Source organism: Microcebus murinus, chromosome 15, assembly GCF_040939455.1.
Source record: "Microcebus murinus isolate Inina chromosome 15, M.murinus_Inina_mat1.0, whole genome shotgun sequence".
Classification (NCBI taxonomy): Eukaryota; Metazoa; Chordata; class Mammalia; order Primates; family Cheirogaleidae; genus Microcebus; species Microcebus murinus.
This window is the reverse complement of record NC_134118.1, coordinates 74,535,642-74,554,362: the sequence shown is the minus strand read 5'-3', so window position 1 is coordinate 74,554,362 and position 18,721 is coordinate 74,535,642. Positions and strand designations below refer to the sequence as shown.

General features: G+C 39.9%; 1 protein-coding gene across 3 annotated transcripts in view; it reads right to left on the bottom strand.

The window, feature by feature from the left end:
- Nucleotides 1-18,479, bottom strand: part of HPF1 (histone PARylation factor 1) — a 30,596-nt gene extending 12,117 nt beyond the window's left edge. For 2 of the 3 annotated variants that reach the window (XM_012770654.3, XM_020280254.2), the window contains exons 1-6: nucleotides 18,348-18,479; nucleotides 14,645-14,804; nucleotides 12,993-13,182; nucleotides 11,769-11,867; nucleotides 5,531-5,681; nucleotides 571-658 (exon numbers count right to left, since the gene is read on the bottom strand). In XM_012770654.3, the coding sequence (XP_012626108.1) occupies nucleotides 571-658; nucleotides 5,531-5,681; nucleotides 11,769-11,867; nucleotides 12,993-13,182; nucleotides 14,645-14,804; nucleotides 18,348-18,395 (736 nt within the window). In that variant the 5' untranslated portion in view covers nucleotides 18,396-18,479. The remainder of the gene's footprint in view (nucleotides 1-570; nucleotides 659-5,530; nucleotides 5,682-11,768; nucleotides 11,868-12,992; nucleotides 13,183-14,644; nucleotides 14,805-18,347) is intronic. The other variant, XM_076010724.1, reaches the window with a different exon arrangement.
- Between the last annotated feature and the right edge of the window lie 242 nt (nucleotides 18,480-18,721).

Here is an 18,721-nt window from a genome sequence, read left to right as displayed (position 1 = left end):
GTGCAATAGTCCATTTTCAAGGTGTCTTTGAACTTATAGATGAAGTAGTTCAGGATCTTGGGCTTCTGGAAAGCTAATAGTTTTACATGCACATGGAAAAATGTTCACAAAAAACTATTTGAATGCACACCATCTCAATAATTACTGTTTTACAAGCTCACTGTAATGTCCACAGGTTACAAAATACTTCAGAAAAAGTAACTCTAGGACACAGCTTAAAATTCTTTAAATTCTTAAAGATAACTAACCATATTTTGAGCACCATGGGGCAAGCACTGTGCTAAGGACCTTAATACTTTTTTACATCCAAAATACCCCTGTAAGTAAGTATCATTCTCAACCCCATTTGACAGATGAAAAAGACAAAGTTTAGTGAGGTCAATTAATTTGCTCAAGGTCACAAGCTTTGAATCCAGTTTTAATTCAGGCATGACAGGCTCTAAAACCTTTATGACTAAGGTCTAGTGACCATCTCACAAAAGCTATATGTACATACTTCCCAGTATAAGGAAAACCTTTCCTCCATATATATTAACATATACGCACATGTTTACATGTGAAATATATTACCATCTGTTTCGGGGAGCTCTCTGTACCCAACATCATTTTTATCTACTGGAACAACCAAGCCTGCACCATGAAAGGTCTTTGTCACGACCTAAGTTTAAGGAAAAAAAAAAAAAATAGACAATTTAATCATGGTAAATAGACCAAAAAAAAAAAACAAACCCAGAACAACAACAAAAAAAACCTCCCAAAAACATACAAACCCTCAACATTTTTGCCAAAATACAACATTCAATGACATTTTATTTCACTAAGTTTGGACTTGGGGGTTAAAATTTAATATTCTTTCTTTCCTTTAAAATTAACTAAAAGCCAAGCACACGAAGTAATTATAAAACAGTGAAATAACTGGCTTCTAAGAATCGTGCCAGCCGTTAGGAGTCTGCACGCTGCCTTGCTAGGGAGAACCCGACACACCCATGACAGGAGCGAGCCGGGCATCAGCTTCTCTAAAGTCAGGTAGCTTCCAGATAGAAAGCGTAAGAACCTGGGTGCAAAAGGAAGACAGAAGCAATATTAACAGTTTTGTCAGCAGGAAGATGTTGCAGGATAGAATTCCTCTCATTCATCCTAAATCTGGACCCCAATATTTTTGCCTGGAAAATTCAGGGTTATTTGCAAATTTCTCAAAAGTAAGGCAATTTCCAGTGTTGTGGTGCAGTTTTTGGAGGCAAATCACATAGCCAGTAACATTTTAAGTGGTAATCTTCAAAGATAAAACAGGCCCAACTACAGCCACCACCACAACCCTCCCGTCTACATTCTTCCTTTATTCACACTAGTGGCATATTCTTATGTCTTTCCTTGACAAAACATGTGCTTCAAATATTCCACTTCTCTGTGCAGGCTAGTGAAAATATCGAAGACATAAGGCTACAACTTCCAAAAATTAAATTGTAAAGTCCTCTCGCCTAAGTCTCTATCTTAAAACTTATTTCACTCTAATGCCTCCACTCTCCTGCTCTCTTGGCTACTTTCATTATCCTTAATTTAAGCTGCCAGAAAGGATAGAATATTCAGAAGAAGTTTTCAGACAACTGCTCCCCATTCTGGAAAAAAACAAATGAAGTAACTGCCTTATATCTTAATCTTTACATCAAAATAATTTGCGATTGGATTTCAGGATTAAATGTATAACCATAAAACTACTAGATGAAAGACAAATATTTTTTATAATTTTGTGTTAGAGAAAGAAAAGACTTAGAGTTGACTATATACAAATAAGTCAAATCAAGAACAAAATTAAGAAAAACTGATGAAAAATATCTGCAACATATATAACAGTAAAATAAAGATTGATGTATTTGAACTATAAGGGAGTCTTACAAATAAAGGAAAAGTCTAACATCCAAATAAGAGCACAAGAAAAAGACTAATTCTAACCCTGACAGAAAAATGGGCAAAGTCCAAGCAGTTTACAAAGAAATACAAATGGCCAAAAGAAGTGAAAATTATTTATGTTTATAATCAAAGAAATGCTAGCTAAAACAATGAAGAATTATTTTATACCTATGAGCATAGAAAAGACTAAAAGGAGTAGGAAAAAACCCACAAAATTAGAAAAAAGCAAAGAAAAACTACATACACATACACACAAACACACTTGAACTACTCGACCTGGTAATACTAAATCTAGGAATTTCTTCTTGGGAAATAATATAGTGTGTGAATAAAGATACAACAGGATATTTTTGGCAGGGTTGTCTGTATCTGTGAAAAATCTTCAGCAACCTAAACTCCAAACATAAGCACAACACGCTGCAGCCACTCAAAATTATGAGGTGGCTGCAGCTAAATTGCTTCCAATTTAGCAATAGGAAGTGGTAATCACAATATACTCATAAATGTAAAATGCAGGTCATAAAATGGTGATAACGCAAGAAAAGGAAGCGGTAAGATAGCTGCTGACTGTCTTTCCCCACTCAGGCTGAATGACATAACAAAAACCATGGTATATGTATTTTCACTTTTTTTTTTTTTGGAGACTTGCTCTGTTGCCTTGGCTAGAGTGCAGTGTCGTCCTCATAGCTCACTGCAGCCTCCAACTCCTGGGCTAGAGTGATCCTCCTGCCTCAGCCTCCTGAGTAGCTGGGACTACAGGCACCACCACACCCAGTTAATGTATTTTTACATTTGCCACAAATGAGTAACTGTCTAATTGTTCATAAAGAGGTATCAATTATTAGATGTCATCAAAATCCCTATTATAAAGAATAGGATTACACACTTAGGAAAACTCTATACAAGGGTGGGTAATATCCTGAGGCAGCAGATCCGAGACAGACAGCATGAGACATCCTCATTTTACAGCATCATTTAACCAACATTTTGAAAAATTAAAAAATCTAGATATGAAAAGGTAAAGTGGCATATTAATAAGAAGATAGGATGGAAAAAATGCTAAATATGTAAGATGTGAATTTAGGTCTCAGATCTGTCATGATTTGGGGCAAGACAAAGACTCTATAAATCTCAATTTTTTGATCTATAAAATATGATATGATTCCTGACCGGGTGTGGTGGCTCACGCCTATAATCCTAGCACTCTGGAAGGCAGAGGGGGGTGGATTGCTCGAGGTTTGAAACCAGCCTGATCAAGAGCAAGACCTTGTCTCTACTATAAATAGAAATTAATTGGCCACCTTATATAGAAAAAATTAGCCGGACATAGTGGTGCATGCCTGTAGTCCCAGCTACTCAGGAGGCTGAGGCAGCAGGATTGCTTGAGCCCAGGAGTTTGAGGTTGCTGTGAGCTAGGCTGACGCCACAGCACTCACTCTAGCCTGGGCAACAAAGAGAGACTCTGTCTCAAAAAAAAAAAGATAAATTCCTACTTTGCAGATTTGTTGTGGGGTCAAAAGATGTAAGTCGTAAGAACTTTGCACGCCAAAGTACCATAACGTATTGTCAGTATAAAAACACAGATTTCCAGTGTGCTATATAGTGCTCTACTATACTCAAATGGATATATTACTGCTCTCATACACAAAGACAAAGCTAACTCACATACTAGTGGAATGGAATTTTTCAGGAATAGAAAAATATGAAATGAGGATCTCACAATAATATAAAAGAAACTTATACATATAATAGACAAGGATCTGAAAGTATAATCACCAAAAGGGGAAGATAAAATCACAGTTGTCTTATAAGTTCTTTTTCTCTTTGTATTTGTTCTTACCAGGTATTTCTATATGAAGAACAAATACTAAAAAGAAACCTCATGGCGGAGGGGGCCAGGACAAACATATCTATGAAATTTAAAACCTAGTCATATCTGATTTACAGTTATAGGGAAGAATTAAGGAAATCTACTCCAGAAAAATAAAGGATTGTAGAAAAATGAAACAAGGCTAGAAATGCTACCCTTCCTTGTAGTCATAAGGTGGGAGAAGCTTACAATGACCAGAAAGGTGAAATAGTAATATATATATATTTTGAGACAGAGTCTCACTCTGCTGCCTGGGCTACAGTGCCATGGCGTCAGCCTAGCTCACCTCAACCTCAGACTCCTGGGCTCAAGTGATCCCTCTGCCTCAGCCTCCTGAGTAGCTGGGACTACAGGCATGCGCCACCATGCCCAGCTAATTTCTTTCTATTTTTAGTAGAGACAGGGTCTCCACTCTTGCTCAGGCTGGTCTCAAACTCTTGACCTCGAGCAACGTCCTCCCACCTCGGCCTCCCAGAGTGCTAGGATTACAGGCGTGAACCGCCGAGCCCAGCCGGAACACAGTATCTTTTTTTTTTTTTTTTTTTGAGACAGAGTCTCGCTTTGTTGCCCAGGCTAGAGTGAGTGCCATGGCGTCAGCCTAGCTCACAGCAACCTCAAACTCCTGGGCTCAAGCAATCCTCCTGCCTCAGCCTCCCGAGTAGCTGGGACTACAGGCATGCGCCACTATGCCCGGCTAATTTTTTCTATACATATTAGTTGGCCAATTAATTTGTTTCTATTTATAGTAGAGACGGGGTCTCGCTTTTGCTCAGGTTGGTTTCGAACTCCTGACCTTGAGCAATCCGCCCACCTCGGCCTCCCAGAGTGCTAGGATTACAGGCGTGAGCCACTGCGCCCGGCCGGAACACAGTATCTTAATGTAATTTAAAAGTGCCACACTATAATGAGTTTCATTAAAATGTATGTTTTCAGAAAGTATTTCTGTCTTTAAGACTAAAAGAAGAATTGCTAAGACTGTAATTTAGTGCCCACAATCTATGAGAATATCACTCCTGCAGCTGAACCAAGATCAGAGAAGAAACTGAAATAGGATCTTCAATAACTAAGCACACTGAGGTGCTTCATTATCAGTACTAGTTTATTCAGGATAACAACCCTTCTCTGGTTGTCGTGTTCAGATGAGCCAGCTACAGCAGACGCGGGTGAGAGGCTGGAGGAGATGGGGGAGCCTCCTTCCAGGAACAATGCTTGTCCTCTCCTGAGGTTATAAGGACAAACTCCTACAGAATTCTCATTTACCCCAAAGCAGAATTCTTCCAGCTTGCCTGTTAACTTACTGATATTTGCAACAGAAAAATTAAAAGGATCCAAAATCCAGAAGCATTTCCAGAACCCACCAAAAGCATCTAGCACTAAGTCAACAGACTTCAGCCATTAAATATTAAATTTCTTTATGTGCATATGTAAATATCATCATGTACAAAGCTGCTTTCACTTTATGAAATGATTAACTGACAAACAAGATTAAGAGAGTGGTAAACGCCAGCACGAGTTATGCCACCGCAGCAGCTACGAGACTCGACCCCTACACCCACCTGCAGGAGCCATCCGGCCCTGCTTCAGGGCTGCCCTCCCAGCAGTCAGGTATGGGACAACCCAGGCAGGGCCCGAGGGTCGCCTCCCAGCTCTCTCTAGGGCTGGAGAAGAGAAGGGTACAGTACACATGCAAGGAAATCGAGAGAAAAAAATCTGCTAAACAGCAAAGCAGAGACTAACAGATTGAAATCGTACTTTCTTATCTCTCTGTTTCATCTTCACAGTTTTCTGTTCCAGTGAGTACCCCAGTTCTCTGGATGCTTCTGTGAGTCTCTCATCTATGTTTTTCAAGAGATTAACTTTCTTTTTATCTGTTACTTCTTTAAGTTTTTTCATCAAAAATAATCTGCAAAAGAAGCAAAGGCCCTCATTACCTTCCAGGCCACTGCTAAGTACACAGACCTTTGGAAGTTAAGGGAGCTAAGTTAAAAATGTCAAAATCCATGCAAGAAAAAGTCTGTAGAATAATTACCAACAGTTTTCTCAAAATGCCTAATAGTTTACTTCAAACAAGAGAAATGCAGTATCAATAAAAAGCTGCCAGTTGCAGAAATTGCAAACATGATTCAAGTTTGTATCATTTCTCTAATGTCTAAATAAAGGTATAAAATATTTAAAAAGCTAAGATTAATCAAGCTTTCAGTTATATCACTTGAGATTTGGATATGGCATAACACTTTAGAAAAGTCTGGCATAAGAGAAAAAAATAGTATGTAGAGATCAAAGAGGATTTTTTATTTTTAAAGGGGCAGATGACACTGATACAACACTCAAGGTCAACAGATTTTTTTTTTAAATGTTCAAATTTGTGTTAAGAAAAACCTTAGATAATGTGAAAGGAAAGCTACTTTATAAGCTTATGGAAAAAAAAAGTATAATCCAAAGTAGTTTTTACAAAAATAACTTTATGTTTATCACAGACAGATTAAGATTTTTGCCAGCAGTGTAAAAGGTCAGGAGTAGCAGAGCTAGAAGCGGCCTTCAGTTGGACACACAAGGCCGTCTCCTTTCCCTGCAGCCAGCACCAGACTCCCAGGACGGAGCTTACCCCTGCCATTACCAACGCTGCAGAGTCTGCATTGATCGGTATTCACGCAACATTTTTATGGGCTGAGAGCACTTTTTTTTTTTTTTTTTTTTAAGAACTCTTCCTGTGTCATGAGAGCACTTTTAATGAGTGCTATTCTTAGCTCCGTTTTACTATCAGGAAACTGAGGCACAGAGGATGATCAACTTACCCAAGTTCAGAGCGCTAGCAGAAATAAAGTGCCACAGAAACACAAATCACCAACACCCGCATCTTCTGATTACAGCAACAGTTATGCTAAATCTTACCTTCAGTCATAATCAACTGTGTATCAAGAGGACATATTTACAGTAACCATGAAAAGCAAATTTGGTCACGTCAGGCCCCCATAGTCTTTATCAGCCTCTGGCATGGCACAGAGGACTTTAAGTACCTGGTGACATGCATTTTCATACTTCCATGCATACTCTGCTCCCTTACCTAAAACACCCATCTTCCCATTCTTTCCAGTAAGTTCTTATGTCTCTATCAAGGTCCAGATAAAATATCTTCTTATTTCACCACTATTTAAGGTACTTAGTAGCTGCCATCCCATACTATCACATTATGCCTCTCTCTCTGTACCAATTAAGCTTTTGTCTCTGCTCCAAACCTCCTGTCCAATACTTTGTGATGCTTAAAGGTGCAATATGCAAACTGAAACCATAAACATTTTGTGCTATGTTACATTAAATCCACTGGAATGCCCTGAACTCTGATTTTTTTTTTTTGAGACAGAGTGGAGTACTGTGGCATCAGCCTAGCTCACATCAAACGCAAACTCGTGGGCTCAAGTAATCCTCCTGCCTCAGCCGCCCAAGTAGCTAATTTTTCTATTTTAAGTGGAGACGGGGTCTTGCTCAGGCTGGTGGTCTTAAACTCCTGACCTCCAGTGATCCTCCCGCCTTGGCCTCCCAGAGTGCTAGGATTATAGGCATGAGCCACCGCACCTGGCCTGAACTCTGAATGTATTTTTAACCATGCATGTTTTATACCATCACGCAATGATCATTTGGATACTATTGGTTCACTAAGTTATACACATCTTCCAAATGTTGAAACTTTTCATTATATCAGATTCATTCCATTATATAACATTATGAAAACACTCACATTAATTAATATTACAAATCTCATTAGAAAAGTCTTTAGGTAGTGAGAAGCTGTCAAGCTCACAGTGGCATTACAACTTTCTCCAATTTTTGTTTGAAACCTTAAATTTTATTAATGGCAAAAAATAGTTGTTTTCTTTGGTTCATTTGAGAAAACATCTGCCATGCCTGAAGAGTTCATCACTCTCTCAAGTGACAGTGGGGAAAAGTTCAACTCACAACTCAAGCATGTTAAGTGTTTTCAAGACAAACCACAGCACTTCAGGATGCAGAAGAGCTTTCTATGTATTTCTGATTTCCTCACACAGAACCTTAAAAAGATGTATTCGATGGTAAAGATCTAGTATATTTATATTGCTCCATCGCTGACATTCTTTTCTCCTTAAAAAATTTCCTATGTTTTTTTTTTAGATATGGGCTCTCGCCATACTGCCCAGGATGAACTTAAACTCCTGGGCTCACGTGAACCTCCTGCCTCAGCCTTCTGAGTAGCTGGGATACAAGCCTGTCACCATGCCCAGCTCCGTCACTGACATTCTTTTTTTTTTTTTTTTTTTTTTTGAGACAGAGTCTCACTTTGTTGCCCAGGCTAGAGTGAGTGCTGTGGCGTCAGCCTAGCTCACAGCAACCTCAAACTCCTGGGCTCAAGCGATCCTGCTGCCTCAGCCTCCCGAGTAGCTGGGACTACACGCATGCGCCACCATGCTCGGCCGATTTTTTCTATACATATTAGTTGGCCAATTAATTTCTATTTATAGTAGATACGGGGTCTCACTCTTGCTCAGGCTGGTTTCAAACCCCTGACCTTGAGCAATCCGCCCGCCTGAGCCTCCCAGAGTGCTAGGATTACAGGTGTGAGCCACCGCGCCCGGCCCATCGCTGACATTTTTAAATGACACCTGCATAATATCACTGCTGTGTATAACGAAATAACTACTGCTAATCTGGTGCCACTGCCTTGATTCCTGCCAACGTGCCAACAGTATTACCTGCCATTACCTTTGTGCTCCTAGTGCAAAAATAACTATTTGTATAGGTTATCATCACAAATAGTTTTCATCTTGGGTAAGGGACTCTAGAGGTCCTTGAGGTCAAAACTATTAACACATTTATTTTAGGAAAAAAAAAACAGATAAAGAAAAAAAAAGTCAGTGGACTTTGTTATCCAAAGATATTTTAAAATTTTGAGTATGTTTAGATTTTTTTCCATGTACACTGACAATATGAAATATCATTCTATACTATTCTATTATCTGCCCTCTTCAAAACAAAGTTAATGAATCAATATCAAAGCATTATAGCATAAGGACATTTTATATTTACCTGATCTTCCCTATTACTGGATACATGTTGTTTCCAATTTTTCATTTTTATAAATAATCTGTGATAAACACAAATATTTGTGTACCTGTCCAAAATTCCTTTTGACAAATTGCTAGAATTGAAATTGCTGACTTTAGGGGTATAAATGTGTACTTAGCACATTACCTGGCAATGTTAGTTATCTGTCAAGAAATCTCAGAGGCCGGGCGTGGTGGCTCACTCCTATAATCCTAGCACTCTGGGAGGCCAAGGCGGGCAGATTGCTCAAGGTCAGGAGTTTGAGACCAGCCTGAGCAAGAACGAGACCCTGTCTCTACTATAAATACAAATAAATTAATTGGCCAACTAATATATATATAAAAAAAAAAAAAATCAGCCGGGCATGGTGTCACATGCCTGTAGTCCCAGCTACTCGGGAAGCTGAGGCAGCAGGATTGCTTGAGCCCAGGAGTTTAAGGATGCTGTGAGCCAAGATGACGCCACAGCACTCACTCTAGCCTGGGCAACAAAACAAGACTGCCCCCCCCCCAAAAAAAGAAATCTCAGAATATGGTAGTTTAAACATTTTTCAAACTGTTCTCTACAAAGGTTTTATCAATTAATACATCAGTAAGGTTTCCTATACCCTAAACATCATGGGTGAGTACCATTCTTCAATCTTTACTGGCTTAATTAGCATTTCTTTAGCTACTATTTAATCTTACAGAGAGAGCTACTATTGTCCCTGTACATAAAAACAATTTGTTCATAACTAGAACTCCTGAAAAAAAAAAAAAGAAGAAAAAAAAAGTAAAAGGAAAATATTTAAAAAAATAATTTGTTCATAACAATCTGCCTTGAAAGATCTCATAATTTAAAAATATAGAAAGAAATTAGCTAGCTGATTTTCGTAAAGGAAGGTAATAAGAAGTATTAAGTATAATACTTAAAAATAGTTATAATACTTGAAAAGTACTAAAACAGTTATATCTCAAGTAATCTTTTACCCCTATGTTTGAGATAAATTATTGGAGGTAGTTCCTTAAATACTCACTTGCTGATTTTCACCTAAGTTATAAATAATGTCATTCATATGTATTTTCTTTTTTCCTTTTCTGTGTTCCTCAATAAACTAAAAAAAAAAACCAGTCGGGTTATTTTAGTTAACCAATATATTTCTTTTTTAAAAAAGATTTTTATTATGACAAAACTACTAATACAAATGAAAAATGAGGTGTTTTTACATGCCAAGGTATTTTTAGAATGAAGAAATTTATGGAGCATCTAACCTGTGGGGCAGGCACCGTGCACAAGACAAAGCCTCTGCCCTTGTAGAACTTACATGTTAATGCAAGACACGGATAAGTAAACAATCATAGTTTCTAATAAAGATGACACCAATTTAAATGATAAATCCAAAGGGCTTAAAAGAATTATATAAATTATGAATATCAAGCAACATTTTTTATTTTTTATTTTTTTGAGACAGAGTCTCACTCTGTTGCCCAGGCTAGAGTGAGTGTCATGGCGTCAGCCTAGCTCACAGCAACCTCAAACTCCTGGGCTCAAGCAATCCTCCTGCCTCAGCCTCCCGAGTAGCTGGGACTACAGGCATGCGCCACCATGCCCGGCTAATTTTTTATATATATATATTAGTTGGCCAATTTATTTCTTTCTATTTATAGTAGAGACGGGGTCTCGCTCTTGCTCAGGCTGGTCTGGAACTCCTGACCTTGAGCAATCCGCCCGCCTCGGCCTCCCAGAGTGCTAGGATTACAGGAGTGAGCTACCTCACCCGGGCTCTCAAGCAACATTTTAAATGAAACTAAAAGATATTAGAAGAGAAAGAACCTTTTTGACATCTACAACATAGCTGCCTTTAGATACACCAGTATGTACACAGGCAGCACAGTCTAGTGGTTGTGCTGGGTGGACTTAGTTTGAATTCTCTTTACTGCAAATTTGCACTATCAAATCACAGGGAATAAAAGCCCTTTAATGGGAGATTATTAACAGAGGCCACATAGTACATTATCTACTTATATCTGAAGTGATAAAGATTGCTTTCTTCATTTAATGACAATGCAAACTACACAGCCACTGACAAATGGCTGTAAGTCACGCCTGTGGCTGATACAGTATACAGTACAGACTGGCTCCCTCAGCTCCATTCCAACCCTTCCACACAGAGCCTGCTGCCTTTCACACTTCTCTTCAACGCAGGCTCCGCGTGGGACCCAGCTCCTCCCCAGCAGATGCAATTCTTTTGAACTCTGAAAGGTAGGAGAGATACCAAGTGGAGGCTGTGCTTCTGCTGTTGCCACAGTGAGCACAGCTGTGGAGGCGCCTGACTGTTCCGGAGCAGCTGAAGCTGAGGTCTCAGCACCAGGTTCTTAGCTTCGTGGGACAGGCATCCATTTATTTTACGGGCATAGGTTATTATCAAAGACAACGTGGTCCTAGAGCCACCTGCTGTGGTAGCAGTTCTTGATTTCCAGCTTCCTGATGGCGGCAGAGACATAAAATCCATGGGTGAGCCAGCCCTGCCACACGGCTGTCCTTCCTGGAAGCTCAGACTGCTCCGTCAGCCCTTCCAAGGATTTTATGAGCACCTACTTTATTCAACCTTTCTGAATTATACACAGTAAACTCTTATAATGAACTCTTAATGACTGCATTTATCTAAAAAAATCTTTTGATTTTGCCATGGGACATGTGAGGTCAAGATTAAGTATTATTTTCATTAAATGGTTACATAAGAGGCGTATTTTTTGATGAAGAGTGGCAAAATGAAGTGTAGATAAGAAACTATCTGCAAAAGTCATATGATCTAGAGAAATGATCTCTAGAAATCTACAATTGTTGGCTGGCCCCAATTCCCCTTTGTAACAGATATAGTACAAAAATTATAAACAGATATATAATTATAAATAGAAATTGAATATTTTCTTACTTGACTGCAGCAAACACATTATCTCCACTTTGAGCAATCATACAATTTTTCTTTGCTTCATTTATACCAACGTATACAGGAAGTTCATCAGGAGAATCCCTGTTTAAGCAAAACATATTAAAAATTAGCTGCCCATAATTTATACTATCAGGCAAGTGAAATTTTAGGTCTATAGACAACTATTTATACCTGTATTTATTTTTTTATTGGAACAAGTTTGCCGAGTTTAAACTCTAAGTTTCTCAGGAATATCTACAACAAATCTTATTTATATAACAGAATCTACAATTAAGATTCTTAGGACCTAGTTGCCTTTATACCCAAATACAAAGGGGGAATAAGGCCTGTTAAAGGAAGTAGGAAAAATTATACACACCATAATTTTAGAGTTTGTAGAAAAGAAAGAAGAGAAAAAAAGGAAACAGGACAGAGGATTATAAAATATTAGAGGTAAAAGGATCCTGTTCATGTATATAGCCAAATCCTTTTTATTTTAAAATTGAGGAAACAAATACAGAGAGGGTAAGTTACTCAGCCAAGGGCCTAGTAAGTTAATGTCTAAGCCAGAAGCAGAATCCATAAAACCCAATTCCCAGTCCCATGTGCATTCTACTGTACCATGATACTTCTTCTGGGCATGTTGGTCTATTATCTTACATTTAAATTCACTGGAAAGGACAGCATCTCTACAGTACAAGTGGACAAGGTATTTTCCCCCTGGCTACCTCTATTTCTTAACATTCTAACCATCTTGCATGCATTCATTTAATCCTCACAATTGCTATCAGGTATGTACAATCATTATGCCATTGTTACAGGAGAGGAAACTGAGTCATGGAAAGTCACGGTCACTAATGACTGTCAGAGGGTCACACTGATAGGCAATAGGGCCCGTCTGACCTCAGAGCCCACTTTTAACTACCAGTTGCCACTCGACGCCATGGAAGCACATAGCTTAAGTCACAACAATTGCTCTAAATTATCTTTCTTGGGCTAAAAGAGCTCTTCTGAACCCAAAAGGGAAAAAAGTTTATAACCACAAAGGAAGAACCAGTGGTATTAAATCTAAAGAGTTCACTCATCCTAAGGAAGGTTCATGTGGTAACAGTAAGAACACCACATGGCTCATGCACCCATGAACAGGGGAAAATGTGCACTTCACTTGGGCACAGTCATACTCATTAAGCAGGACAGCAGCTGTGTTAGAGAAGAAAGGTCCTTTACCTGAAATACCCCATATGGTACTGAGTTTTATTATCTCCAATAATAATGGTCTGGAACTCAGGAGGATCATAGTAAAACCTCCAGTGAAGTTTAAAATTCAGGCCTGTTGATTTTTTCTTCATTTTATGTTTTCCAGCAAGGATATCATAAGGACCCACTAATTGAAGTCCAAGGCTTGCAGAAAGTGAATCTACGAAGAAAATAAGTTTATTTAAACAATACTTTCTGGAGACAGATAGGAAATAATGTCCTTTTTTTTTGTTTGTTTGTTTGAGACAGAGTCTCACTCTGTCACCCCAGCTAGAGTATAGTGGCATCATGATAGCTCACAGCAACCTCAAACTTCTGAGCTCAAGCTATCCTCCTGCCTCGGCCTCCCAAAATGCTAGGATTACAGGCATGAGCCACTGTGCCTGGCCTACTTTGCATGATTTTTTAATAGCACATGATATTCCATTATAAAGAGGTGGCTATTCATCGATTCTATTGATGAACATTTACTATTTCTGATTTTTTTTCTATTCTAAAAATGCTTCAGTGAACATCTTTGCTAATAAGTGTTTGTATACAGTCATAACTATTTTTAGAGAACTGCTGCACAGTTCTATTCTGATATATTGCCAATATTCGATGTACCAATATACATTTCCATCTATAGTGTATGAGTACTTCCTAGTTAAAAAATTTAAACAGGCCGGGCGAGGTGGCTCACGCCTGTAATCCTAGCTCTCTGGGAGGCTGAGGCGGGCGGATTGCTCGAGGTCAGGAGTTCGAAAACAGCCTGAGCAAGAGCGAGACCCCGTCTCTACTATAAATAGAAAGAAATAAATTGGCCAACTAATATATATATATAAAAAATTAGCCGGGCATGGTGGCGCATGCCTGTAGTCCCAGCTACTTGGGAGGCTGAGGCAGAAGGATTGCTTGAGCCAGGAGATTGAGGTTGCTGTGAGCTAGGCTGACGCCATGGCACTCACTCTAGCCTAGGCAACAAAGCGAGACTCTGTCTCAAAAAAAAAAAAAAAAATTTAAACAGTACAAAAGGGTATGTAGTGAAAAGTAACTTCACGCAACCCATCATCAGTTTCTTGTGTATCTTTTCAGAGAGAGTAACCACATGAAAAGTATATAGGGATGTGTGTACCCCCTGACCCTTCTTTAAAAAAAAAAAAGACTAAGGGGAGCATGCTCTATACACTCTTTTAACTTAATGCATTTCAGGCATCATACTATATCATTTCCTAAAAATCTATCTGTATTTTAAAAGTATGAATATCTACTGAATAGATGTGTTATTAATGGGCATTTAAGTCATTTCCCTTTGTTCCAATAAATATCCTTGAACATAACTCTTATTTCATCTGCTCCCTAAGTTCCTAGAAGCAGAACTGCTGGATCAAGTGGAAACTCCTGCAGCACAGCAAACTGCTTGCTTTCCTTCACACTCCCAAAGAACACCATGAAATTACTGACCTTTGCCAATAGGTGACAAAGGTAAATGGCATATTACACCATTAATTTATATTTCTCTTACTATATTTCTCTTGTTAAATTTATCTTTCAAAATGTTCCTTGTGAATTGTTCATAGCCTTGGTCCAGTTTCTTGGTAAGCTTCCTTTTCCACTTACAGAATCATTCTGGAACAACTCACCAGCAGGCTTTTCAGGATCAAGCTCTTCACAGAACTTCCAGAAGTGATAGAAATCTTCAGGGAAAGAGAGCTTATAATGATTTTCTACTTCTTTTCGAAGGTCACTGGAGACATCAGCTTCACAGGATTTACTCTTCTTCACATCAACTGTCTTTTCACACTGAAAATTGGCAAACAAAACTTAATTCTCCAAATTAACTTCAGTAACTTTCCTTGCATCACAACATTGCTCATTCTTGTTCACCAGACACAATGGGATACATGTGTTTTCTTTAAGACTCTCTAAGTGATATTTCTGAGTAAAATCTGGGGGTTCTTTTGGGCTAAGAAAAAAGAACAGTTTATATGGTGATGAAATGGGACCCACCTGTCTTTAAATATACTTCTCTAAAAGAAACAAAAAATAAGTAAACAAACAGTAAAGAGCAAGAAAAGAGGAATAAAGAAAAGGCAGGTTTTGCCCTCTTTTATTTAACAAGATGTCATCATGGCTTTTGTTTAAATTCATTGATCACACCGGAAGCAAATTGTCAGAACTTGATTTAAGGGATTTTCCAGTTAAAAAGTCATTTCTTCAGCAAAGTCCACCGAGAGTTGTGTCTGGCCTGCCTTCAACTTTAAAACAGATGCCTCCCTTTCGACATTCCAAATAAGAGGAAAGGTCAGTGACAATGCTGAGTATCAACAGTCCCTAAGGAGGTTAGCAGAATAGCAGTAAAGTCTAGGCCAAAAATCTAGTTCAGAAAAGCCTTTAATGCCAGGATTAGGTTATAATACTCATCTCTAGCACCTCTGCAATACAGTTTCATTATATAAGTGTGCTAGGTTTTAACATGCTTATTAGATATTTGATAACTTTCTGTAAAGATAATATGCTTAGCTGGAGGTTACTTATCTTTAATTTTCTAAGTAGCAATCCGGTTTTCTTTCTAGAACCTAGATCCTTTCTTTTTGGATTAATCTTTTTCCTTCTGATTCTTCCTATTTAGACCAGAGGTTCTCAACTGTGGGTGATTTTGACCCCCAGGGGACATGTGGTAATATCTGGTGATGTCTGTCACAAACTGGAGATATGGGGTATCAGTGCCGCCTAGTGGGGTAAGAAGCAAGGATGCTGCTCAACCTCCTACAATGCACAGGACAGATCCCCTCAACAAAGACCCATCTGGCCCCAAATGTCAACAGCATTAAAGTTGAGAAATTCCACCCCTGATGTTTCTCATATTTATATTCTTCCACTTTCCTAATAGGCTCAAGTTTATTGATATTAGGTATCAAAGTCTACAAAATGCATTTATGAATCAGATGACACATACAAGAACATTCATGATGGCACTGATTCTAAGAGCGAAAAACAGAACAAATGAAATTACTGTTGGCAGGAGAACACAAGTATAGGAAAAGTTGGGCCTCCCTATATGCAGACTTCATATCCCAGAATACTGTATTTTCCCTCCAAGTTTGGTTGAAAAGAAATCCACAGATAAGTGGACCTCACCAAAGGTCAAACCATATTGTTCAAGGGTCAAGTCTATTTCCTTTTCATTAAGTGTAAATGAAAGAAAGGTTTTCAAACAATAAAATACTACACTTGGTTCCACAGAGCCAACCTCAGGATTTGAATATGCACAGATTTGGATATACGCAGGGGGTAAGGTGTCCTGGAACCAATCCTCTTCATACACCAAGGGACAACTATACAGCTATACACTATGGACCAATCTTAATATATTTAATGAAAAAAAAAGTCCTCAAAAATTATATGCAACATGATAGCCTTTTATGAAGTTCAAAAACAAGTAAACACAAAATTCAGATTAGTAGTGACACTGAATGAATGTGGGTGATAGAAGTGAGGCATACATACACTGATGTACAGCTGTTGTCAGTGTTTCAGAGCTTGGGTTAGGCAATGGGTTCACAGGTGTTTGTTATTAATATATTACTTACCTTAAATAAGGTAAAAAAAATCTATGAATTGACCAATAATCAAAGCTTATTATGCCAAAGATTATTCGCCTCAGGCCATAAAAAAATTAAATTGAACAAAAAGGCTGTAGAAATATGGATCCCTAAGTGAATGTTGATAGCAAACAATAGTAATAATAAAGAAAATAGTAAAAACAATAATACTTAGTGAGCACTATGTGCCATGCCACTGTTCTAAGCACTTTCTATGGATTAACTCATTTAATTCTCAACTACCTTATGACCTAGACACATTCACTTTACAGATGAAAAAACTGACCTTAACTTTCCCTATACCCTTACTAGGAAGTGGAAAAGAACGAACTTAAACCCAGGTTTAAATCTGGCTCCAAAGCACAGATCTTCAACCACTTCCAAATACAGAGAAGTAGGAACGTAACAAATCCTAACCTATCCTGTCTTCTGCTTTTATAACTGTCTTTGGTAAGACTTCCAAAGACTGGCTCCAAATTTAGATGTTGGAAAAGCCAGTTCTGCTGCATAATGCTTAGGTTGCTTGGGTTGACTCCTGACTCTCATTTCTAGCTGACACCTTGCATGAGTTACTTAACCTCTCTGTGCCTTGTTTTCTCACCTACGAAAAGGACATATGTAGTATCTGTATCATAGAGCTGTTCTGAGGAATAAGTTATTATATGTAAAAACACACAGAATAGTCCTAGCACATAACATATAAATGCAGCCCGTTATGGTTGATTATAATAGTGTTTACAGACTCGTCTTCATTTTTGGTATTGTATTTCTAACTGAACCTATCATTTTTTTCAGCTATCCTTTAACCCACATGCTAGCTCAGCATCTCAAAATCCTTAACTAGAACTGAGGACAGCTGTCCACTTCAGAGGCTACACTTATCCTTTATACCCTGGCGTTCCTGCACAACCCAATATGAAGAATGCCTATAACCATGGCCCTCTAACAGTACTTAAGTCCTCTTAACACTGTCTCACCTTGTCCAATTTATAATACAGCCGGAGTAGTTTTTCTAAAACTTTAGTTATCACAATGACTCTCCTTTCCTGCCTGAGTCCCCTTACTGCTACCGCAGCGGTTCTGGAACTTCTGAAATCGTATGACAGTATGAGAGAAAGCACACACTGTCACCCTCCCTCATGAGTGCCCTTATGATCCGGTCCCTCTTACTTTCCCATCTCCCAGGCTCAAGCCAGCAAGACCGCTCCACTGTGCCCCCAAATCCCCTTCACTTTTACGGCTGGGGAATCTCTTATTTTTCTCCTCTGCCTTCGAAAACCATTTTCACACGTGAGCTGCCTTAAGTCTTCCCTAACATCCCCCAGGACTTGTTAAATCCTCCGGCGTTTCCACAGCACTTTTCTACACACCAGCGTTATAACCCCAAACAAAGTTAGAATACACCGCAGATTCACTTGTGCCCGCCTCTCCCGGCGGAGGCTCCACGCAGGGCAGGGGCGGGTGGGTTCATGCCATGTCATGTCTGGCATGTCATCGATGCCCTATCAATCTGGCTGGCCGAATCGGTGAACCCGGGGTCGGCTTACTCTGCGCCCCAGGACCCGCGCCAAGAGGGGTCAGGCACAAGGTTCCCGGCCCAACGCGCGACAGCTGCCCAGCGCAGGACCGGGGCGGACCGCAGCTCCTGGGCACACCGCCGGCGCTCAGTCATCACCGGATGAATGAAATGCGCTGTCACCCCAAGTGCCTCACGGAGCCCACACAGCCTCCCCGGCAGTACCTGCTGTCCCTCCACGCCGGACCTGCGCTTCCCGCCGCCGCCGACCATTCTGCAGCCGCAGCGCCCGCGAAACCGCGCGTTCCGCAGCCGCTTCCTGGAGCCGCCGACTGCTTCCGGGTTCAAGAGCCGCCAATGCGCACGTCTGCGCCGCCGCGGGCACGCGGGTGTGGGGAAGGCCCCGCCCAGGCCCCGCCCACCGCGGGGCAGGGCTGGGGGAGGGGCGGGTTCGGTTCGCGTCGCCGCTGCCTGCCTCTCGGCGCCCGCTGAGGCGCTTTCCCGCGCACGTTTGAGCGCGCCGGAGACGCCCGCCGGCCGAGCCTGAGGGTCTCGCTAGCGGCCAGGTTCGGTGCCCGGCGCTGCCCTCGCTCCGGCCG